A 24,428-nucleotide genomic window follows, 5' to 3' on the forward strand; every position below is an offset into this window, starting at 1 on the left:
CAGCACTAGGACCCATGCTGGCAGGGCATGGTACATGGTGCTGGGGGTTGCCATAGACACTGAAGCTTCTAGGGGAGGCACGAGGACAGAACCCTCAGAAGCAAAGCCTAAACAAGGGGGAACCTGAGAAGAAGACAGCTGTGGCAGGAGGGTACGAATGTTGGCTGTCTGACAATGACTCTTGAGGGGCGAGATATACTGTTTGGATCAGACTCAAAAGGCTGTGGAGAGGCCTAAATTATGGAAGGTGAACCCTAGGCCACGAAGAGGCCTGCGAAACATGGAAACTATGAACAGGAGGCAGTGGAAATCCCTAAGAGATCTGTGAAGTAGACAATTACGCTGATAACCAGAGCTTGTGGGGGAAGTTTTTGCTGCGAGAAACCAAGAGATCATGGAGATGTTTAGTGAGAAGAGAAGAACTGTAAGGAGGTCTGGAGCAAGTGATTATGTGGTGATCACCTATAGGGTGTAAGAAGGAACAAGTTCCCATGAAAGGCAAATGAAGGGAAACTGAAGGCCTGGGGGCCGAGCTTTCCATAGGAACCCAGAATTGAAGGAATCTGAAGAGCCCCAGAGGCCTTATAGTAGACTTTGTTCAGATGAACAACATCCCATAAGGATGACTTGAATTGTGAGTACCCCCGGAAGGGACTGCCCAGGGGAGAATCTTGTGTTTAGTTGTAGACAAGGGCTGGAGACTTATAGACACATTTTATCAACATTTCAGTTGCCCAGAATTATAAACCTTTCTTCAAAAGAATGGGGTCAGCCGGGAGGCCAAAGTACTTGGTGAGTCTAGCTTTTCTGTTGTCCATCACCTTTGCACTGTAGAATATGGCATCCATGGAGTGACAGAGACTCGTATTATGATTAGGTTTGAGATTTTCATGTTTGCAGAACTCCATATCCTAAATTGCTGGTAGCACCTGGAGACCCTCACTTTATGTTGTCCAATCTTTGACAATGATTTAAAGAGTAATTCCCTAATACTACTTCACCTTCAAGACGTTTGTCTAACCTGGAACCATATGCAAATATTAGACACTTAGCTCAACCTTCAGACTCGTGTTGAATTATTGCTCCACCCTCTGACTCTTTGGATCGTTGGCTGCCCTCTTGCTTCAAGGAAAACCTGTAAGCACCATCTTATGAATTGCCACCATAACTGCGCTTGACTACTGCATTGAGTCTTGTAAGGGAGTTTTACACAAACTCTGCAACAGAACTTGAAAAATCCCACCTTGGAAGTACATGGTTCAAACTCTTCGGTTTAGCCTGAACCATACAAAGGTTTGGTAGAATGGCTGAGCAGCCAGGCTATGGGGGCTGGAGGAAAGTACAAAGAACTCTGAATATACCTTTATTCAAGAAAACACTAATGCACGTATACGCTTCTGTCAAATATTGGTGAAAGTTTTGATGGGAAGCTGCGTTTAGGAGTAGCAATTACAAGACATTGGGCCTCATTACGGGTCCGGTGGTAACCCTGCTGGTGATACCGGCGTGTTGCAGCAGGATCCGTAAATATTTATCGGCGCCTGAATCCCTGGTGACTGCGGGATATTACAACCGCAGTGGCCCAGAAAGTCAGGCCCCGGTAAAATGTAAGTCCCCATTACAATAGTGTCTCCTAGGACTCTATGGGTGTGGGGACACGGAAGCACTGTTGCTGCCGGTGCTTCCGTGACCGGTCTGCTTACTGTGGCCGCTGTGCCCGGCAGGGTCAGACCTGTCTTGCATGGCGGCTCCGGCAGGCAGACCTGTAATATACCGGTCCGGAAACAACGGTGCCAGCAAGCTTACCGGCACCCTTATTTCTTGACCGGCAGAGTCATAATGAAGCCCATTGAATGAAGCAACCTTCTCCGAAATCAATTGGTCTCTAGGTTTTAGCAAAGGCACTCCCTACATGCAGATGAAAAAGACCTTTGAGAGGAGATTTAACAAATGTGTTTGGTGTAACAACTATTCCCACCTCTCTAAGCTAAAGGGTTATGCGGCTGTGTCCCATGTGGTCCAACATTACAGGAGGACTCAGCCCTATCTGCCAAACTCAGCCTTTCATCCTTCCGAGGTCGATAAATGAGCACCACACACCGTGGGTAATAATAAGCAGCGCTCAGATGCCTGAGGGTTCGTAGCGCTATATAAATGCGAAATGATTATTATTGTACCCAGACCCTGCAATAGGGCGATTTATATTACAGTTTTGGTGGAACCAACTACCAATATTGGCTGCACGCGGACCACAGATAGGCATAGCAGCTCAGGACCGTTTCTTTAGCATTTGCAAATTGCCAGAAAAGACAGAGATAGGCATGTGCTGACTTAGTGTGTGGGATTGGTATCTATATACATGTGTAACCTTGGGAGTCTGGTCAACATGTGGTCAACATGTATGAGGCTATCTTATCCGAGTCCTTCTGGGACTATAGTCTGAATATGGACTCTATTTCATCAGAAAATCGCTCTATATTTTGTCTGGGTTCAGGTGAAGAGATTGTTGCCTGTCAAGGCAGGCACATCAGGCTAAGGTACTCGCAAGGGACTTCATTTTAGCCTATTCGAGAGTTCAAACGCAAACCATGTATGAACCGTCTGCCTTGCTACAATTGAAATTGCATGTTTTCACAATCTGTTTTAAATGAACTGTAATGTTTTATATCACTTTTGATAACCTTTAATAACCTAATCTCTGAACACTGAGATGGAATTCAAAGCTGAAATGAGTGGCTATACAGGAATGTGTTATAGCATGTTGATTGTATGTATTTAAACTGTATAAATTAATTGATTGTATGTTTAATGAAGATTAATTGTTTGAATTAAATTGTTTGACAAAAGTATTTGTGTAAAGTTCAATTTGAACTACTCACAGAGATTATTATTAAAGTTATATAAAACATAGTCATTTAATATTTACAATAAGGCACACTGTTCAATATTTGCAAGTTAAGTACTAAAACACAGTATCACATGTAGAACACAATTGCAAGTTTCTTAAGTAATAGACCATAGATGTAGTAACTTTCAGAATAACTTGTACAGTAACACATCTCTTAGTCAAACCATCCGAAACACATATGCAAACTTTTCCAATTTATGATAACTTTTTATAACTTTTTTCCAGCATGTCTTAAAGAGTTCAACCCCAGTTTATGAGAGTCTCACAATGTTCAGAGAGGCCGTAGGCCACCAGAGGCTAGGAGTTGAGCAGGATAGGCAGGATACAGTGTTCAAGTTTCAAAAGTGGCAGAGTTCAACAGGATCTCTTCTGGGTTTGCAGGTAAGAAAAATTAGGTTTCTCAAGTTAAGGAAGCCTAGGGGTTTCCTTGTGAAGTCGTCTGAAGGACCAGTGTCCTAAGGCAGGAGAGAGTACAATGGGTTGTTCACCCCCAATGTTTCTCTATGGGAGCCCTGGAGGGGTGCGAGACACAGCTCTCTACAGCCCCGCGGAGTGCAGGATCAGCAAGCAAAGCTTCAGGTAAGTTTTAAAGGGAGCAGGATAATACCTTAAAATGAAGAACTCATGGATGCAGGGCGGTTCCATTGGAGAGGCTACAGCATACCTGGTCACAGGTTTCTCGGTCTTGGCAACAGAAGAAGGGGACTTTGGTGGATCTGGTGACAGCTCTCGGGCAGACGGATGCCCAGCAACAGACCTTCTCGGTCCTGGCTTGTTGGTGCCTTTTCCAGGCTCGGTTCAAGGATGGATGTCATGACTTTAGGCTCTTCTCCTTTTCTCAGTCCTTGTCTCGTGTGAGGGGGCTTTGGGGAGGTGGATTGAGTCTCTCCAGGTCAAGAAAGATGCCCTCATAGGTACAGGCGGATTGGTTCTTCGGGCAACAATGCAGAGCGGCACGGGATCGCTGGGTATTAGTGAATTGCAGGCCGTGGAGGTCGCAGCTATTACACGGAGGGCGCAAAATGCAGTTTGTCTTGGGACTGGTTAGGCCCACCAGTCCAAGGGAGGAAGTTGTCTTGTTCGGATCTTCCCTGTAGCTCAGAAGTGGAAGTAGGGGCAGCAGCGGTTACTCAGCGGGCTCTGGCGGTCGCTGGAAGTGACTGGCGTCTTCTTTCTTCAAGCTTCTTCTTCGGATTCTTCTGTTCCAGTGGTCAACTCTGAGTTTCTGCTCCAGGACCTCAGAATGTATGCATGAACACTTACTGAGCCCACCAATCATATCTCGTGCAAAATTCGAAACTTGAGCATGGCTGTCCAATGGGGACAGCTAGCCGCCCAATCAAAACTGGTTTTTCTCAAGCACTTTCCAGGACAAAGGACTAAGGGGTTTCGGTTCACTCTCCCCTCTTCCTGTCCTGCCAATCACTCAAAGACCCTTCGCAGGCTTTCCAGGGGAAGCCCTGCACGACAAAGGAATCGGAGGGACCTCTCCCAACCAGGTAGTGAGAAGACCTAAGAAAAGGACGAGGCATCTTGTTCAAGACTTAAAAAAGTAGAGCCACCATTTTGGGTGAATGGTGACTCTTGTATCCTCTACCGCAGCTGCAATGACAGCTTGCAATAAAAGTTCACAAAAAGTTGTGTGAAAGGTACACTGCCACTAGCCTGAAAAGAGGGACTTATCACAGTAACCAAAATGTTACTGGAGAAGTGTGAAAAGGAATACAATGTTTCCCCTCATCACTCCACATAAGGTGAGGTGTTCTGATCTCACAAAAGAAAGTACAGGTAGGATAAAAAGTATCCTCCTGCCTTGGTAACAGGATGCTAACCAAGGGGAAATAAAGAAACATTAAAGCGAAAGCTTTAGGAGCTTCTAGTAAAACTGCACAGAAAGTGCTGTGTGCTACTTCAATAAAATGTAGATGCCAGAAAAGATGGAGGAACGCATACATCTGAAACAATATGCCAAAAAGAGGTAAAAAGGGTTCCCAAGATCAGAGTAAAAGAATGAGTTGAGTGTGGAATAAGGGTCCCACTAACTTGGGAGAATCAGAAAAAAATCCAAGAGTCCAGCAAAAGGTGCTTTTGGACTCATAGTTGAAGAGAATTTCTCCCAAGAAGAAAGATCTACTTTTACAAGTCTGTTCAACCATATTGAAAAACATTGCGATGACTTTTAAACTCGCTAGGAATTCAAAACTGGTTACTTAACTGAAATTGTTGATGAAGAAATGTTTCTAAGATAGGGTTGCACTGGTATTTTTTCAGTGTGATGCTGTACGTTCTAAGATTAGAAGGCTTGCAATATTACAATCCCTTTTGTTTCTACCCCATTTAACAGTGTATGGTATATTTTCCTGTTTTGATCTAAAGTGTGGCATGTGACTGAACTGGGCGCAATATTGTGCTGTATTTATATAGACTTTCCTTATATTGTACTGAACTTAATGTTTTTTTTTCTTGTTATAATAAATACATGTATTGTTTTATACTGAACTGTGTATTTCAGAACACCCATTGGATAAGTGTCACTATGCTTCACACCAGTCTCCCATGCTGAGTCGAGTCCTGACTGCTTAGTAACGTTACCAGTGAGCGTATGGTTAAACTTGATGGAAACCCTGCGGGTCCACTAAGGTTGATCTCCCCAAACCCTATACTAGCAGAGGTTCAGAAAAACCCTCCTAACTGGACAAAATATTAGACATTTCAGATCTGGATGCAATAATTAAGATGCTGTGCTTGATAGTGGAGTGTACAGTTATCACACAGCCTCCATTTTTCTGTTTTGCCTCAACACCCGAAAAGCCCACTTGCTTTCTCTTCAGCCCTCACCACAGTGATATCCTCTAGATAAGTCTCCTTATTGATCAATATTGAGGGCATCCTATATGATTCTAGATCCCTACCCTCCTCAGTGACCTCTGATGTCCTCCAGTGTTCTAACCCGAAGGACCCAGACCTCTGACCTGATTGGTGCCCTTTAAGGTTCCAGTATGTTAACCCCATGATCCATCTTCTATTTGTGATCATTGATGTTATCTGATATGTTTACCGCGAGCCATCGCCTGATTGGTGAGCAAAGAAGTCCTCCAGTATGATAATCTCAAAACCCCTCTCTCGACTCCTGAACATTGAGATCTTTGTAATTAAAACTCTGATTCAGTTTGATCACATCGCTTCCCCTTTCCAATTTGACCATGGTGGTCTGGCCTCCCATCCTGCCCTTCTCCTCTCAGGTCAACTGTCTCCTATCAACATCATTTGATAATTGCTGTTCAGTTAGTTTCAGATAGAAATGAAATAAAAATCTGAATTCAACATGTTTATACTTGCGCCCATAACAACCACAGAGGCTCCAGGCAGTTTAATCGATGTGTAAATGCAGGCACTAGAAGTTCTACTTTCTAGCTTTAGGCAAAAGCAACCTACAGAACGTATTGAATTTGATAACTTTGAGCATTTATGTAGAGCTCAAATCAATTTGAATTGTCTCTTGGCACTTTGAAATCAGCTGTTATTACAAGTCTCTTTAGTCATTATTTTCATTCACCTTAGAAAAGCCGGTGTTGACACTGCTCAAGTTTAAATGTGAAACCTACACAATACACGCAGATCTCTGCAGTAAAGACCACTGAGCCATATTAAGAGAATAGCATTGATATATTATCTTTTGAAGCCTTTACAAATTCCATCATTTGGATTTAAATAAACTTTACTTCTACCTAATGTGATGAATCTTTGGATGTCGTCCCTTCTTCCCTAGGGGAGCCCGGGGAGACCCTTCTCATGAGGCCAGGGAGGTGAGGCCGCTGCCCGACTCAGCGGGTCTCATGGGAAAGGATCCCTCCTATAGGACTAGGGACGACTATCTGGGGAGAACGCGGTATACCCAAACTATACCCCAACCTCCCTCATCCTCTGTATAAGGAAAACCATCCAACCTCCTTAAAAACTGCAGAGATTAGGAAGAGTAGGAACTTCTTGTGTGAGTCATGCAGAAAGACTGAGATGAAGAAGAATCCAAGTTATCCAGTTGATAGGAATAACATCAGTGCCAAGACTGAGAAGAGGCGCAGAGTAATGAAGAGCGTTCCACAGAATCAACACCAACACTAGTTAATATGGATAATCTATGAGTAAGTGGAACCCAAAAAGGGAAGGAGGACTGAAGATGGCGTTCAGCCCTCCCTCGAGGAGCCGCAAGCAGATGGGTGGTGCAGCAATGGAAACCTGAGAAACTGAGATGCGAGGCGAGATGGTGAAGACTCCAAAAAGGTTGGAAAGAGGAGGACCTTCGCCTGACTGGAAGCAGGCTGCTGAGACCGACAGAAGTGAAGGGACCACACGGTCCACATCAGAAGAGCAGGCCTTTCGGGAGCAGCAGCTTCAGAGACACTGCAGCTGGAGTGAACCACGCAGAGAGCACAGGACGGAAGAGATGGAGTCCTGGAACTGACCAAAGCCTGAACGAAGCTCCCTGGAGGTAGGGGCTTGCCAGGGCTAGCTGGTTGGGACAGAAGAAGGGTGGAAGTACCCTAAAGTACAGAAAATACTTTTGACAAATAATTGCTCCTAAAGTAAGGGTCTGGACAATAGCAGTACCTGCGAGGTTGGTGAACCAAGTCTGCTACATAAGCAGAGAAGCCTGAGAAGATCCAGGGGAAAGGGAGTCATTTCCTCTGACACAGTGAGAAGCCTAAAAAGAACCAGGGCATGCACCCTTGTGCTGAAAAGACGGTATTACCCAGATTGACCTTTTACAATTGGCCTTTTGTACAATTGACCTAATTATAGTGGTCCTAATTGACCTTCTGCACAATTGACCTTTATATTATTTTAGTTATTTTATATATGTATTGGGTTGGTTTTGGATTGTAAATAATATAAGGGGATTGGGTGGGGAGTTATAGGGTTTTTTGGATTGGGTGCGCGGTTGTGGGGGGGTTTCCCCCTGCATATATGTCCTAATTGACCTTCTAAATTAGGTCAATTCTCCTGAGGTCAATTGTGAAAAGGTCAATTGGTATACAACCGAAAAGACATTGCATCTGGTGTTAAATAATAGACACCACACAGAAGGAAATTGAATAAGATCCATGGGAAGAGCCATAACCCCTATTATAGAAGTAGAATACCTGGTGAGGGGGGACTACCCAGGGGCCCAACAGTAACATCAGTAATCATGGTCAATAAGGAATGCTGATGTTTGGGAACTTTGAACTGAATCAAGAACTTCTAGTCCTCTTCAAGACATTTCTTTGCTTGAAACTTGGTTTTCACCTTGGAAAAGAAAGGATTGTGACCTGGGGAAGGGAGTCATTCCCTCGGGGAACAGTGCCTTGTTTCATTGGAACCAGAGTTCTCTCTCCAGAAGAAGAGAGGCGCCCTTCTGCACCGAGAAGACTCATCAGTCCTTTAGTTTAGTTATAAGTGTAAGGGAAGAAAATAGGTTGCGGACACAAGACTGTGGACTGTTTTCCTGGACATCCTGACAGTCTCCTAAGTGTTCTGGTTGAGGCAGAGAACCCCCTCTTAGGAAATAGGGAAAATTAGGGTTTTCTCTTTATTTTGGAAGCAAATAAGTCTATAACCAAAAGAATGTCACTGGTGCGTCATTCTCCTCCTTACAGAGGTATCAGTTAGACATAGATCTGAATATATATAAATTGATTTTTATCACAGATTTCTAGTTGGCAACTTACAATTAAAAAAAACCTGATTCCGTAATCCCACATGTTTATATTTAAAAAAACACCTCTTCCCAAGTAAGGGTTCACCTCTGCTAATTTCGAAATAGTCTGATAATTGTTAGGAATAAAAAGGTAGAAAAGGGCCTCAAAAATAGTTGTCAGAACCTAACCACCAAATCTTCAAATGTGCTTTGGTGTTCATCATTCTCTAGCGCCTTTACACTATGTGGCAGTCTAAACCACTATAGAAGTGTTGTATCTCGCTCTCTCTCCCCTTTCAGGAGAAAGAAGTCTGTGTAAGCCATTGAGTGGTGGGGCGGGATATTTGCAAGAAAGTTGTCAATTTAAGTAGATGTTCCTCTCACAAGTCCCTCTCCATCTTTCTCTCTTTCTACACAGCAACCTCTGGTGCAGGTGGCCTCGTGGTGTATTGGGGAGTACGGAGACCAGCTTTTGCAGGGCACCTGTGAGGAAGCTGAGCCTATTCAGGTAGGGCATCTTGGTATTACATGATTATAACTGGAAATGTGAGTGAGGAAGAGAGCGCGAGTGATTGACTTAGTGTGTGTCAATCTGCCACTGATGGTTTTTCAAGTAGACGCTCTTATACAAACACTGTGAGGCGACGCTCCGGAGACACGCCTATACGTTTGAGGGACACACACATACACACCTCTATACACAGAGTCAACTTTAAGCTAATTCATAAACACTGAAAAGAGTATAAGTGTCAGTCCCTCTAACAGATTGTCTAGTTGTTAGGATAACATTCCATAGTTGTAGTTCTTTTGCCTAACTTGGAAGGTGCTATCCTCTTTTTGCTGTCTTTTCTGGGTTTTGGACTTTGTTTTTCTCCCAGCCAGGCTTAATCCAAAGACCTAGAGTGTGACACTGTTCCTATGTGCTCTACCTTAAATGTCCTCAAGAGTCTTGAGGCAGGGTCCCCAGGAGTGCTCCATAGTGTCCCAGAGAAGGTCCCTATCAGTCATGTGGCTAGGTTGGTGGGGGCTTTTTCATCTGTGTAAAATTGCTCCACAGTGTGGGATGCATTTTACCTGGCTGGGTCCTTTTGAAACCCCTCCTTCATTCTCCAAAAATGCAGGTTGCCTCAAAGACTTGAAGGGTCATATTAAGTTATGTTCTTGGTGAGTTTTGTTAAGCGTGACAATCGCCCAAACAGGTATCTTGGCACGGTTCAGCATTGAGTAAACAGTCCAGAGACAAGCAAGTACTGTAACCCGGATTATAGATTTAAAAAAATGTTTTTTAATCTTTTCCTAAATTACCTTTGATTGGGTTCCCTCTATAAATCGGTGGGTAAAGTATTACAGAATCTGATTGCTTGCACCTGGAATTAATGACCACCCACCAGGCATGTTCAGTCTTCTGTCAAGCTGTAATCTAGTAGAGTGCACTTTAGCATAGGTGTTGAGTCTTATTGCTAGTGGAGTCTGTGATGGGAATGGCAGGCATTTGAAGACTAGACATGCTTTTAAAAATGATTTGGTTTTCACTGTCAGCCAGTGTAGAGAGGGATTAACGAGAGAGATGTGTTGAAACTTCCAATGCTTACTTAAAAGCCTTGCTGCCGTGTTTTGTACCTTTTGCAGCGGGGCAATGGAATAATCTGGTAAACCTAGATAAATGGCATCATTACAGTCCTGGTGTGAATAAATCCAAGGCGTTACAGACAAACATCTAATGTTAGAACGGCAAGTAGGGAAAGAGATGCTTTAATTTCCTGATGATTAAATACTACCATTTTGTCACTGCTGTAACTTCAGCATTCAGGCATACATTCTTATCAATGGTGATGCCCAGGTTCTTCATCTCTGGGCTGGGTTAGGGCATTGTCCAAAGGAGTCTGGCCAGGAGGCTGGGGACCAAGTGTTGGATTTGTTTATAATTAAGACCTCCGTTTTGGGAGCATTGATTATCAAATACTTCATGTCCATCCAGGCCTTAATTGATACCAAAGAAATTCTTGATCTTGCTTGATAAGTGATCATTATTTTCTCCATCTGCCAGGATCTGGGTATCATCTGCGTAATTAATATAGATGACCTCAGCCTGTTGGAGGACATGCATTAGTGATTGGAGGTACATATTAAACAAAAGAGGGGATAAAGCCTGATCCCTGAGGCACTCCACAATCTGAAGTGGAAAAGGATGAGAAAAGTCGACCAGACTGAATCTGGAGGGAGCGGTCTTGTAGGAAGGATTTTATCCAGTTCTACACAGTGGATGCCCATATTGTGGACACTCTCCAGCAGGATCTGATGGTCGACAGTATCAAAGGCCGCCGACAAGTCCAACGGGACCAAAGCCCCTGTTTCGTTATTATCGGCCGTGAACCTAAGATGGTCCATCACTGACAAAGTAACCAGTTCCATACTACATAAAGGTCTAAAGCTGAGCTGGGCTTTGTCCAACAATTTTCCTTTTTCAAACACAATTTCAATTTGAGAGACAACCACCCTTTCAGTTGTTTATAAAGGAAGGTTAGTTGTGAGATGGGGCAATATTTCGACAGTTCAGAAGGCTCCAAAGATGGTTTCTTTAGTGGTGACTTAATCACTGAACTTTTACAGTTAGAGCGGACAACCCCTGAAGATAATGACGTGTTCAAAATAGAGAGAATATGATCGGTGCGGGGGGAGGGGGCTTATTTCCTGTGCTATTTTGGCAGGTACAAGGTCCAGAGGAGGACCAGAGCTTTTTGTGGAGGCCCGGGGAGTGGGCAAAATCGAGATGACGTAATTCTGATGTAATGTCAGGAACTGACATAATGACCGCAGTGGTGCCTTGTAGCACATTTGTTAACTGGGTTTGCAGCGGGCAATCTTGCTCGTAAAGTAAATGGCTAACTGCTCTACAAAGGTCTGAGTAGAGGTGGTAGTAGGGACACTTGTGTCGCATGACTATCCCTTAATCGCGGGCACGTGTGTGGGGGCGGGGAACTGCCATCTTGGGCCACTTCATGCCTGTATGCCAGAAATTAGGGCTGTAGTCAGCCTAAAACCAGTTATAATTGGCATATGAAGATACCTGTCTGGGATAGTGTGGATTAATTCCTTTGTGCGAGAGACTGTTCCAGAATGCAGGTGTGTGCGTGAAGGGCTGGTCTGCCATTGGCTGACCACTCCTCTATTTGAATGATTTTCAGGTGTGATGGGGGTACTGTGTTCATTCAGTGTCTCATGAGGGTGATTAAAGCAGAACTGTTTACCCACTCGCCTGGACAACTGCCTGCTGGAACTCTGTTCCTGCATTCCTGGAAGGTCTGCTGCTTGAGAAAGAACCAAAGTTCTTCACAAGCATTCTTTGCCACTCCAAACAGGTGGCAAAGCTCGGCCCCTCCAGATAACCAAATGGATCATAGCTCCTGCTCAAAGGCCTTGTCTTCCTGAAACTTCTGACTGTGCCTTTATCACTGGATCCAGAAGCGGTGTCCCTTTTGCTGCCATGTCTCTCAAGACTCTCCTTGTTGGACCGACCAGAGACTCTTCATCATGGACATCAGTCAAATGCGCTGCTTCCATCTTCCCAACCGGGAAGCTCCAGTTGCCTGTGCTGCCTTAGTACCTGCGACTGTACTGCTGAAATCTTCTTCCAGTCCTTCTGTGGCGGACTCCTCACTAGTGTTTGTTTTCAATTTCTCTTTAATATACTTTCTTCTTTTGGGTATCTCAAAGTGATCCCTACACTCAGAAGCCGAATACTGCACGATCAACAAATGCAGCTGACTCAGCTTTCAGCTCCTCTGACACTGACCGTACCTGCAATCATCAATTAATCGTCCTTCCCAAGGCTCTTGGGGGTGAGGGGGTCCCCCCTGCACTGATGTGCTATTGCTAGAACCTAAGGTGGTCTCCAAACAATGTGTACAGCAGATGCCTCTGTAACCATCAACCGTCTGCTGCAGAACTGCTTTTTCAGTCCCAGGATATTACTCTCCTGACTCTCTGCACTGCTGGCAAACCTCTTTTATCCCCGGATCCCCTCTTCATCATCAGGGGTCTACTGTGGTCTTCACTCCACTAGAACTTCCGAAACTGCTGCGTTGACCACTTTTCCAAAAAAGGTAACTCTTTCGTACAAAGGACTGCCTCAAGTTCACACTTCTGGTCTCTGTTGATCTCTTAAAACTTTCTATCTTAGGTAGGAAACCTGTATTGCTTATCCTTTACTGCATTTTCTTTTCTAGGAAAGACTTACTCTCTTCTTGAAATTGTTTACTTATCTTATACATTTGGCATCTTATTTGACAAAGTGTACTTAATTATAAGTGTAGTGATTTGTCTCTTTGCCTTTTCTTATATAAAGATATTTGTATAAAAATATAATCTATGGACATTCTTTCACAAATTAAAATTTTGTACCTCCTGAGAGTTAGGCATGGGCTGTTCTGCTGTGACTACCACTTATAGAGGCTGCTGACCTTGAGGGACTGACTAACAATACCGAAGTTATGAAGATACCCCTAAATGCCATGACCACATGGCTTAAGGAAAATCTCTCTAACCCTAGTTTCCTCCAATAAAAGCATTTTCCTTTTGGTGTCCCCTCCAATACTTTCCACATCTCACTGATTCAAATCTCTCACTGGTACAAGTTACAATCAGCCAAGAGCTGCATAATTGTATTGCTGTGTAAAAAGTATTGCTATCTTTGAGTAGTGAATTCAGTTACTATATCCATTTCGTTGGTAAGTGTTAAGTGCAGATCAATTTTGTAACCTACTCAATTTTTCATACTTATCTTGGCATCCATTTGATGATGGTTAGTCTGTGGTGTGGCTTTGTATTTGTAACAAAAATTCATAAACCTCGACAGTGTGCACAATATACCTGCAAAATATTTCCAATAAATATCCGAGAGATACAAGTAGAAAACATGTCAATGAAAGCCCAGCTGTTCCTGAACAATACCCATGTCAATTACATTTATAGGTTTAAGTAATTAAATGTCCTGTATTCAGTATTTATAAGAAGGAGGGTGCAGTTCTTTATCTTTCCCGGTCTTCCATGCATCTTTGTAAAAGTAAGCAGGGAGGTTTCCTTTTCAGGACCTCATCCTGTGTCCCGTTTTTGTGAGGGTAAAATGGCTTTTGTGGCACCTGAGATCGACAGATTTGGATCAGGGGAGCTTTTCTTGTCAGAAAAAGGTGTAGTATGTACTAATGGCAGTGACAACTACTGTACAGAGACGACTACTGTACAGCCTTTCTACAGATAAAGCTCTCTATTCTACACAAGCACTAGCATAGAAGGGCAATGACATGTGAAGGTCAGATGTGTTAGGGAGATTTTTCATTTTTATGCTAAACCACCGTCACCTGTGAGACCCCAGCACTTTTTTCTGGACTTGTGGATTTTTTGTCTATGCTCCTGTGTGAGTGGGAACCTTTTTCCCCACTCACACATTCTTTTACTCTGGCTATGAGAGTCATTTATGTGTCTGTTAGGCAATATTGTATGCAGCACCCTGTGGGAGATTGCACCAGCCATGTCCTCTTGGCAAAAGTTAAACCAACCTCTGGTATAAGCAGGTACTACACAAATTGGTAGAGTGACTGGGCAGACAGGTTTATCTCATGAGGTGTCAGTGTGTGCTGTAGGGTTGTAACATAGACTTTCACAGTGACACGTATCCAAATAACACTTACACTCAAGGTTTCTTTATTAAACACTTCTTTATTAATTTAACAGTCAGTTTGAATAAGCCCTCTTTAGAAGGGAGCAAATATGTAACACTAAAATATATTTCAAAATACACACTCTGTTTCAATAAATCAGTACATACCCATTTGAGATGGCACATGGGCTCTTCCTACACCATGAGGTGACTTCAATAACCAGGACACTGTGGACATTAATATATCACTGGTACATTTAGAGCAATACCGAGTTTGGAGTCAAAAGGAAAAGGTTAAGGGAGAAAACAATGGTTAACAAGTTTCTCAATGAGGTAAGCACTTTTAAACCCCCAATGAAATGTAGATTAACCCTTTTCCAGCTACACTAGTAAAGAATGTGTGACATTTTGGAGGGACAGATCAAAACACAAAGTCAGAGGTTAGAAGAGTCTTCAGGGAGCCAGGACAGCCAATGTCAATTGAGCAAAGTCTAGGGGAGCAGGAGTTCTTCTTGAAGGTAAAAGTCAAAAGTCTTGCACAATGTTATAGAGAGTTTTTGTTGAAAAAGAAATCACTGTTGGGCCACAAGCTGTAAGGCTTGTGAAGGGCAAAGCAGCAAAGAACTCTGCTAAAGGTAACAAAGGCTAGTCTCAACTGAGAGCAAGCAAGTTACACAGCAAGAGTTAAGTGCCCCCTTCGTTTACAGTACCTTAGGTCTGAAGAAATTGTTTCCAGCTGGCTTCTGTTCCTGTTGTAGTATGGCAGATCCTGTTGTTCTTGGGCCTCAGTCATGGGGACAAGAGGAGGGACGTCTGGGGACTCCTGCACTATGATTCGAAGGTCGGCCGCAGCAATGGTCAAACTTCAGATCAGCAGTACTTTGCGGTTTCAGCTTTTCGTGAATATTACCACTGCAGTTCTCGGATACCTTATGTGCTTTCCTTGCTTCTGGGATCCAGCACTCTGTTGAGGTGGCTCAGGCTTGGTTAGTCTTGCTTTGAGGGAGTCCGGGGTACCTTCCTGGAGCTCTGGTCCGACTTAAAAATGGTACACTCGGATTCTGGTGTTCCTCTCCCTGGCACTCGGTTCCTGCAGCAGCAATAGAAGTACAGCCAGCTTTGAGAGGATTTCCAGGTGAGTTTGTATTGGGTCGATTGGTCCCACCAACCCAAGGGGAGAAGTCGTCCTTTGCAGGGCTTCTTTAGTTAAGGTGAATTTGGAGCTTCAGCAGTGCAGCAGGGCTTCACCGGGCAAACCAACGGTCCAGGAGTTGCAGCAAGCGTCTTTTCAAAGTTGTTCATTGGATTCCTTCGTCCAGTGGTCGACTCTGCCTTCTGTCTAAAAGACCTCGCCTTTTATACAGGTTTCTCCCATTCATTCACAGCCTAGCTGTGTCACTCACACAGCAGGGTGGCTGTCCTCCAAGGACAGCCAACCGGCCAATCACCTTTGGGTGCATTCCTGTAACCAAGGGGATTAAGCACAGGGAGTTTCGGGCACCTCCCTCACTTCCTGCCCCTGCCAGACACACTGGAGCCAGAGGCGGGCTTCACTCATGAATCCCGCCAAAGACCAAACGAACAAAGGGACCAAACTTGGTTTGGCGCGCAGAGTAAATCTCAAGACGGACCTTTCCAACAAGAAATGGCAAAAAAAGACCAGGCCATTTTGACAAAATGGGCACCCAGGGGGGTTTACTGCAGCTGCAATTGCAGCCCACGGTAAAAACACGCAATGGTAGGAAAAAGTAAACCACTGCCACCAGCCATTAATCGTAGAAAGGTTAACATAAAAATGTTACATGAGAAAGTAGTCCCCTATCGTTCTAGTAAAGAAACCGGACCAATCCTGATGGTTTTGTATTGATTTCGGACAGGTGAATGCAATCTCAGCCTTTGAAGCCTATCCCATGCCTCGAATCGATGACCTGATCGAGAAGCTAGGTAACGAGCTACACTTATCCACCTTAGACTTGACAAAAGGCTATTGGCAAGTGCTGGTATATGAGCCTGATGGAGAAAAAAACGCCTTCTAAACACCTATTGGGTTATTCCAATTTAAAGTCCTCCCCTTTATTTATTTACATTTTTAGGTAGGGCGCTACATGCCTGAAGGCCTAAGAGCTCATCAAGTGAGAGCAAGAGTGAAACAGCAAAGACAAGGTCAGACCAGATGAGAGCGGTCATTAGTCGGCTGAATAAAAGAGTACAGTTTTTATGCTTCTCTTGAATGTAATCAAGGATTGCGATGCTTTAATAGTAGAAGGTAAGGAGCATGAACGTCAAAGCTGGATTCCCCAAATCATTTTAGATTAAAATGGGGTTGATTCAGCTAAGGATTGTCAGATCAGCGCAGCATTCGGGGTAGTGGTTTTAGTGACAATCTTCTAGATAAATAAAGAGGAGCGCAATTATTCTGGCACTTAAAAGCAAGAGACAATATATTGTATCCTATTCTTTGCTTCACTGGAAGCCAGTGCAGTTCCTTTATAGAGGCTGTGAAATAGTCACACTTAATCCAAAGACGGCTCTCACAGCTCCATTTTGAGTGGTCTGCAAACGGTGGAGGTTTCCTTGTGAGGTACCTACCAGTAGACTATTGCATTACTCTAAACGTGAGTTCACAAGTGATGCTAAAAGCGCTCTGTTTATAATGGATAGATATGGTCTCAACTGGTGAAGCAGTTTAATTACATGACCACAGAAGGAGCGCAGCTGTGAAACTTGTTTTTTCATTGATAACTCTGCATCAAGAAATAGCCCCAGCGTATTTACTGAGTTACTGACAGCAATAGATGTACCTGCAATTTCAAACTGTGCGTATTGGGTATGAAGCCTTTTCAACCGAGGACCAGAAGCCATAATAAGAAGCTATGTTTTGGAGTCGTTAAGAGCAAGGGAATTTTCTGCCATCCAGATCTGTATTTTGTTGTAGACAAGATTTACTATGTCAGTATCCTTGGAGTAATCCACAGACAACTCCAATAAGATCTGGTTGTCGTCCGCATAATTCGCAAATTGGACACCCAGATCATCAAGAAGGTCCATAAAAGGTCTTATGTAGATATTAAACAATCGAGGAGATAGCATTGACCCCTGCGGTACACCGCAGTTATGGGATTATCCTGGCCTCTGGACACGGCCACTCTAGAGGTCCTGGGAACGAGAAAGGAGGGTAGCCAATTGGCAGCAATTTCAGAGCAGTTGGCTACAGTTAAGTCTGTTCACCTACATGGGGCGATGGCAGCTTTCCAAAGGCTTACGGATAACTTACTCCAACCACATTCCCTCTTTTGTGGAGCGTATATTGATGACATTGTTGTCTATAGTCAAACCTGGGAAGAACATCTATCCCATCTCTATACCCTCATGAGAATTCTCTGGCAAGCTGGGCTAACCGCTTACCCGAAGAAGTGTCGATTAGTCAGATCACTGGTAAAATACATGGGATTCTTTGCAGGGAACAGTAGTGTGCAACCTCAGCGTGAGAAAGTAAGGGCAGTACTAGACGCTCCCAAACCGAAGACTGAGAGATACCTTAGATCGTTTTTAGGACTCATAGGGTGTTGCCACAGGTTTATTCTGAGGTTTCCAGATAAGACTGCTAGACTAACGGATAAGCTTAAAAAGGCCGAGCCACAAAAGATCCACTGGACAGAAGGAGAGGAGATATGTTATGCCAACCTCAAACACACTCTATGCCAAACCCCTATCCTCAGAGTAGCTAACTTCTCAAAGAAGTTTATTCTGCAAACCGATGCTTCCCTGACTGGGTTAGGAGCAGTACTGTCACAAACAGATAATGGCCTGGAACATCCCATCTTGTTTGCCAGCAGAGAACTATTCCCCAGGGAGAGGAACTACTCAGTAATTCGAATTAGAGGCTCTTGCCATCAAGTGGGCCATTATCCATCTAAAATATTATCTGCTGGGTAGGAAGTTAAAACTAGTGACTGACCATTTCCTTTAGTCTGGGTAAGCCAGGGAAAGGAATCAAACCCAAGAGTAATGCAAAGGTTCTTATACCTTCAACCTTACTGCTTCACAGTGGAACACCGGAAAGGGAAGGAACAGGGGAATGTAGATTTCCTTTCGCGTTTTTCCTGGGAAGCAGAATCGGTCACATCGCATAGTGGAAGGGTATGTGAGAAACCAGAAGGTGTCTCACTTACCAGTTCTCAGGGATCTGTCATCCAGGTGGCCGGGGCACAGCCATCTCAATTGGATCCAGACCCCTGGGGGTGGACCAATGCGGGAGGATCACCTGGATGGGAGCAACACAAGTTTCGATCCCCGGTCCACGCTTAGAAACCTCTGGGTATTAAGCGTGTTATAAATAACCAATTATAATTATAAAGCTGATAATTGTTTTCTGACCTTTGAGAAAGGAACGCACAATACTAAGTAGCAGAGTGGTCTGGTCCCACGTGTGTGCCCAATCGAAATGTCTCTGCCTGAATGTATCCCGCTAACATAACTTATGAAATGGGAATATGATTTATGAGGAAGAGAATCGAAGTGGTCCTGCAAGGGTTTAAATCAATTCCTTTGCACAATCGAAAGTCTTCGGTTTGCAGTGAGCTGTGAAAGAAATGAGTCTGAGCCCGACAGAGGGGGACTCAAAGTGGGAGTAAAAGACTTTTGTTTAAAAAGTAAACTCCTAAGGAAAGGAACTTTGAACAAACTTTGTTGAACTTTTGTCTTGTAAGGGAGAAGCTTTCCTTGATTGAGAAAGACACTTTTGGTTGCAGAACACTGATATATGAACTGGAACCGTGCTCTTGTGTTTAACCGAACTGAAGTTTGTTCCAAGCACAAATGTGCCGCCTTGTCCCGTGATGAAAACGTGGGGAAGGGCAACCAACAATCCAGTCATCCTGACATATTGTTTCATGGCACACTTTTTGTTATCTACATCATTTCCCAAGCTGTTTATTGTTTAGAAGAAGGGATTATCGATCGTTTTTTTTTTTTAGTATAGGCCCTTTTATTTTGCGAAGACACTACTACTACGGTAAAGATATTTTGATGGTCATAGCTTGCTCCCATCCTTAGATTTGGTTTAGACAGGCGTATTTCCAACCCCCCCCCCCCCCCCGCACCTCCAAAGTTCAATAAACACGCTTGAACTGTGATCACTTGTGTCTGTCTTACTGGTTGATGCCATGATTTCCTTATATACCTAATTAGAGCTAGCTTCCATATGGCAAACATGCGCACACGCCCACACCCCTACACGCACACTCACACACCCCTACATACCAAGACTCCCTTCGTCCGTATTCTTAGCCATTCTAAGTTACTCAATTGAGGCTCCAGAAGTCTGTCACCTAGGAGTTCTTATTTCTTTCAAAAGGTCCTTTTTGGTCTACAACATCGCAGTGGGCCTCTGAGTGATGACGTTTCTGCTAACTAGGCAGATGTTTTCTGTGTTTTGGGTCTGCCCACAAGTCTGTAGATCTGGACCAGGGCCAAATTGGTGTCCTACAGGAACCTTCTCAGTGGACAAGGAGATTTTTGTTGGATGCCACACCTGAAACTCAAGGTAGTCTGAACCCTTCCATTCCCTACATAGGATGGAGGGCTTCATCTGGAAGTAAAAATAAGGAGGGCATAACCCTTTGTACTATTATCCTTGGACTGACTTATGTGAAGTGGTGCTTAAAAGAATAGATACCAGCTGTGAAATCATCACACAGCCAGAATAGCATCATGGCAAAGTGTAACCCAAAGCTCCCCTTTCTGCAACTTGAACGCCTGGCTTTCTGGCTATTTTTCTGAGGGCAAAAGTGACAACACGTTTGACAATTACAGCCCTTGAAAATATGGGCAAGATGCAATCAAGAGGCCGAGGGATGGAGAAGCACCTTTCAGTTAGGTGGAACACATGCTCCCTTTCACTTGGGTGGCTGAACACCCTATCACACTCTTGCCCCCAGGTGTCAGAAGATGATGTTTTGGACCTGTTGGAGAAGGTGCTCCAGTCGCACATGTCACTGCCCGCCACACGCGCCTATGCCCTGACGGCCATCATGAAGCTGAGTACCCGTCTACGGGAGAACGTGGAGTAAGACTACTTCACTCATTTTCTAAATCTGGGGTCTCTGCTGTGGCTCTTTCCTGGTCCTCCTTCTCTATTTTCCCAACCAGTCCCAAATTGTATTGGCAAATCCTTCCTCCCATTACCAATAAGGTATGGCATCCCACAAGGCTCCATACAAGATCACATCTGTACATTTATACACTTGTCAGTCTTTTGACGTTTTGTGCCACTTCAATTCCAATGATGCTCAAATCTTTTTCTCCTCTCCCTCACTGTCTGAGTGGCTTTCTGTTTATCTGTTTCCCTTTAATTTGCGGATGTCTTCTCACTCCTTCCATCACAATCCCACAATAACCTAAATGGTGTTTTCTTTCCTGCATCCTCTCCTACTTCCACTCTATCTCCCTGCCTTTTGCACCTTCTGCCCATAATCTCAGATTATCCTTAATTCTTCCCTCCCTTTTACCACCCATATCCGTCACTGCTTGCTGTGTTTCGAGTTTTACAATATTTCTACAAAGAGGTCTGGGAGCCCCTCTGCCGAGAACGAAAACTGACAAATAACTTGTTCTATGGGTAGGTTCCCATTCAGGAGGGCCTACAACCACATTTTTAGCTCACTGTACCCCTCACAGAGAAGAAATATCTATTTGCATATCAGTCTGGTCCCACCCTCCTGAGCAGTCCAGCACAAACATGCTAGGCAGTTCTCCGCTGAACAAAAGAATCAACAGCAACCCCATTTTCATTTCTGTAGAGGGGCTCCCATACTCTTCTGAACGTTGTACAATATTGACAAAATCTGCTCCTCTTTTCCTGCGTCTTTGACCCTCATTCTTACCCTTGTTATTTACAGGCTCAATACTGCTTTTTTGTTCTTGTTGGTCTACCAGTTTACTCTCTCAACTCTCCTCAGCTTTTCTCCAATAGCACTGTCTGTCTTCTCTTCAGACACCCTCCTTTTGCCCACATCTCACCACTTCTTACTTTCTCACTTGGACTATTTCATCATTATATATATAAAATTCTACTAAAGTCCTGCTGGCTTTAGAGTTTGATGGACACCGCTACCTGGCTGCTGATGAATGCTAGTTATCAAGAGCATAGTTTCCCGCCACCCACTTCACTGGCTGCCAGTGACAAGTGTTATAAAAAGTTCTCTGTGTGGTTCATTGGGTTTCTGCATGAGTAGGCCCCTCAATTCCTGATAAATCATATCTGTCTGTACTCCCCCGTCCATAGCATGAAGTCTCCCAATAAACAGTTTATAGATCCTTTTCGGTTCTTGTACCAAATCTCTGCAATAGCTTCTGTGTATCATTTTACAAAACGTATCAAAACGTTTATTTCCAGAAGTAAAATCTAATCTGTATGTTGTGCTGTCCCATTGGTGCTAGCTCCCAGATACTGCAATGCAGGGAAGGTAGCAAAAAAACATTGTCATGACATAATATAGCATAATTTATGATCTATCTCTGTAGGCCCACCTTTCCTTTTTGCCTCAATTTCCACTTCTTGTGTCCGGTGTGTTAGTTTCTCTAATGGCATGCTGTTCCAAATCTCTACTTACTTGTTCCGTTGTATGTCTCTGCATGCCGTCTGCAAGCTGCGCTCCAATGCTGCATGTTTGTTCTTCGTCCATCAAGAGCATCACACCATATCAGTATTTTTGAACAAAATGTTCCTAAATATGGAATACGCTTCGCATCCTCTGTCCACCTGTTCCTCTGTCTCCCTCACTACTCTGCCCCTCTCTCCAAACACATCTACTTACCAACCGCCTAATAAATGGGCAGTATGGCACAGGCGCATCAAATGGCAAAAGTGCTATATGAATGTTAAAATAACGAATACCACTAGTTTCCTCTCTTTCTCCTTTCGCAGTTTTGCTGATGCCCATCTCTCCCACTGCTCTTGCTCTCTCTCCCCATATACTCTCGGCTCTAGTGTTTTCTTCTAATTGATCTGTTTTGAAAGTGTCCCCTTCACACCCTAACATTTTTCCTTATATTTTGCCTGTGGTTCTCCCTGCAGCCGGATCCGTCAAGTAGTGTCTATTTTTGGCAGCTGCATTGATGTGGAGCTTCAGCAGAGGGCTGTGGAGTACAACGCCCTCTTCAAGAAATTCGACCATATGAGGTATGCACTCCTAACAGTGACCAGCTGGGCAAAGTGGGAAAATAGCCACATGGGTGCACAGTTCCCTCAGTGTTAAGATGAATTTTCAGAATCGGCCCTATGGGAGGGTTATGAGAGGTCATCTTAATTGATGAACAGGGCAAATGATACACCGGTCTAGCCAAACTTTATCAAGGTAGTGTAGCAGAGCAGTAAGGCAAGATATCGGGAGCTATTGGGGTGGAGTAATGATACAGTGAGCCACACACAGAGCACTAAGAAAAGAAAATTAAATGGAAGACCACAAATAGTATATTTATTAGACCTTTAGAACACTCTAGAAAGGTGAAGTCAAAGGTAAGTAAATATCCCTAAAATAACCGATCAACATTTATACACAGTTATATACACAGTTATTGCTCTCAACTGGAGATCAACTACGCATTCCTCTAGAAATAATAGAACAGTTAAGCATTGATTAAAACAGTGAAAGAAACACTGCAAAGCAGTTAAAACATATACAGTGCCTTATAGGTATATGACCCTTATCACTTTAGAATCATTTCCTTGTTAGGTAAGTAGACCTAGTGCCTCAAAGTCAAGGTCCCAGGTAAGTACCTATTGTAGGGTGTTGGAAGTCTTGAAAGTCACAGGGCAAGTATTGGCAAACCTAACAGGCAAATCAGTGTTCTTGATGCAAAGCACTTCAAACGATATTAAGGTAAGTAAAGCAGATATGGGGTACTTTACCAATCCCACACCACTTGTGGGTTACCATGGGGGATGGGTGGTGGGGGGGGGAGTGGTGTTTGGCCAGAACTCTTCCAATCACGACCAGGCATGGGAAAGTTAGGGAGTGGACCTTTATGCCCATACACTCCCTATGGCAGGGGGTGGAAGCAGGTATGCACGTTCTCCCCTCACTCCCATTACTCTACCTTTCTAAGGGACTACCCCTGGGGCCCTCAGAATTGCTGGGCCCACTTCCTTCAGTCATTGGTATAGTTGCATGGGTTCCAGGTGCAACCAGTGTAGTGGTACTTTTCAGCTTCAGGGTTGGGTATGGCTAGACAGCAATTCTGCACTCCAGTGAGATGGTACCTGAAGTGTTGAAGCAGGGTGGCCCAGGCGCCACAAGACAACCACCACAGGTTCCATGACTACAGGCGATTCCCCCAAGATATGATTGAGATGGCCAACAGTGAACATCACCCCTTTCAGGGGTCGGCAGACAATATTCATGGCAATGAAGGCCCCTCTTCATGTTGTAGAGCACAAGCTGCAGCTGGGCGGGTCTTTGGCCACAAGTAGACCTGCAGAAATCCAAGTTGTAACTTGGAACGGGGACCAATGTACCGGAGATGCTTTGAATTAATGGGATCAGTCCATAGGATGGTACCAGGACACTTCCGAAGGCTTCTAAAAGCGAGATCTTTAAGCAGAGGACCAGACCTATTGGTCCAACCAGCACATGGTTCGAAGCACCAATGAGTCTTCTGGAGACCAAGGCAGAGCTTCTCCGCCTCTTGGCTGGAGGCAATGCAGTTTGTATTCAGCAGCAGTCTTCAGATCTTTAACAGACTGGTCATAGTGGTCTTGGCTCAAAAGGGTGATCAGGAGAAAGGTTTTATGATTTCCCCTTTTATCTCAAATTCGCACTGAGTGATGTCCCAGCTCACCAATGGCAATTATGGACTGCCTCATGCCCTTCATCTGCCAAGCAATAGGCAACCCCCAGCTGGAATGTTGATTGAGACAAGACTGCCCCAACCCCCACATCCGGCCAGGATGCACATACTGCCTTTTGTCCAGAAAAGGACTTAACAGATGTGGCATTTCCTCACATAAAAAAGCAGGAAGGTCAAAGAACAGGAAGGCCAAAGTACAGGGAAAAAACCTATGCCACCTTCATTTTGACTACATGGTAGTCGAAATGGCATGCTGCAAAACATCAAAGTGCAGACAATAGAAAACGAAAAAAAACAATAGAAAAATATCCACTGCCGTCAGCCTGTCTTGAATACAT

At 44.1% G+C, this 24,428-nt stretch overlaps 1 protein-coding gene across 3 annotated transcripts in view; it reads left to right on the forward strand.

Moving 5' to 3' along the window:
- AP1G2 (adaptor related protein complex 1 subunit gamma 2) overlaps window positions 1–24,428 on the forward strand; it is a 742,171-nt gene that overhangs the window by 618,792 nt on the left and 98,951 nt on the right. For all 3 annotated transcript variants that reach the window (XM_069633944.1, XM_069633946.1, XM_069633945.1), the window contains 3 exons: window positions 9,004–9,093; window positions 20,181–20,308; window positions 22,319–22,423. In XM_069633944.1, the coding sequence (XP_069490045.1) occupies window positions 9,004–9,093; window positions 20,181–20,308; window positions 22,319–22,423 (323 nt within the window). The remainder of the gene's footprint in view (window positions 1–9,003; window positions 9,094–20,180; window positions 20,309–22,318; window positions 22,424–24,428) is intronic.

This window comes from Ambystoma mexicanum, chromosome 13 (assembly GCF_040938575.1).
Source record: "Ambystoma mexicanum isolate Mex_15411 chromosome 13, UKY_AmexF1_1, whole genome shotgun sequence".
Classification (NCBI taxonomy): domain Eukaryota; kingdom Metazoa; phylum Chordata; class Amphibia; order Caudata; family Ambystomatidae; genus Ambystoma; species Ambystoma mexicanum.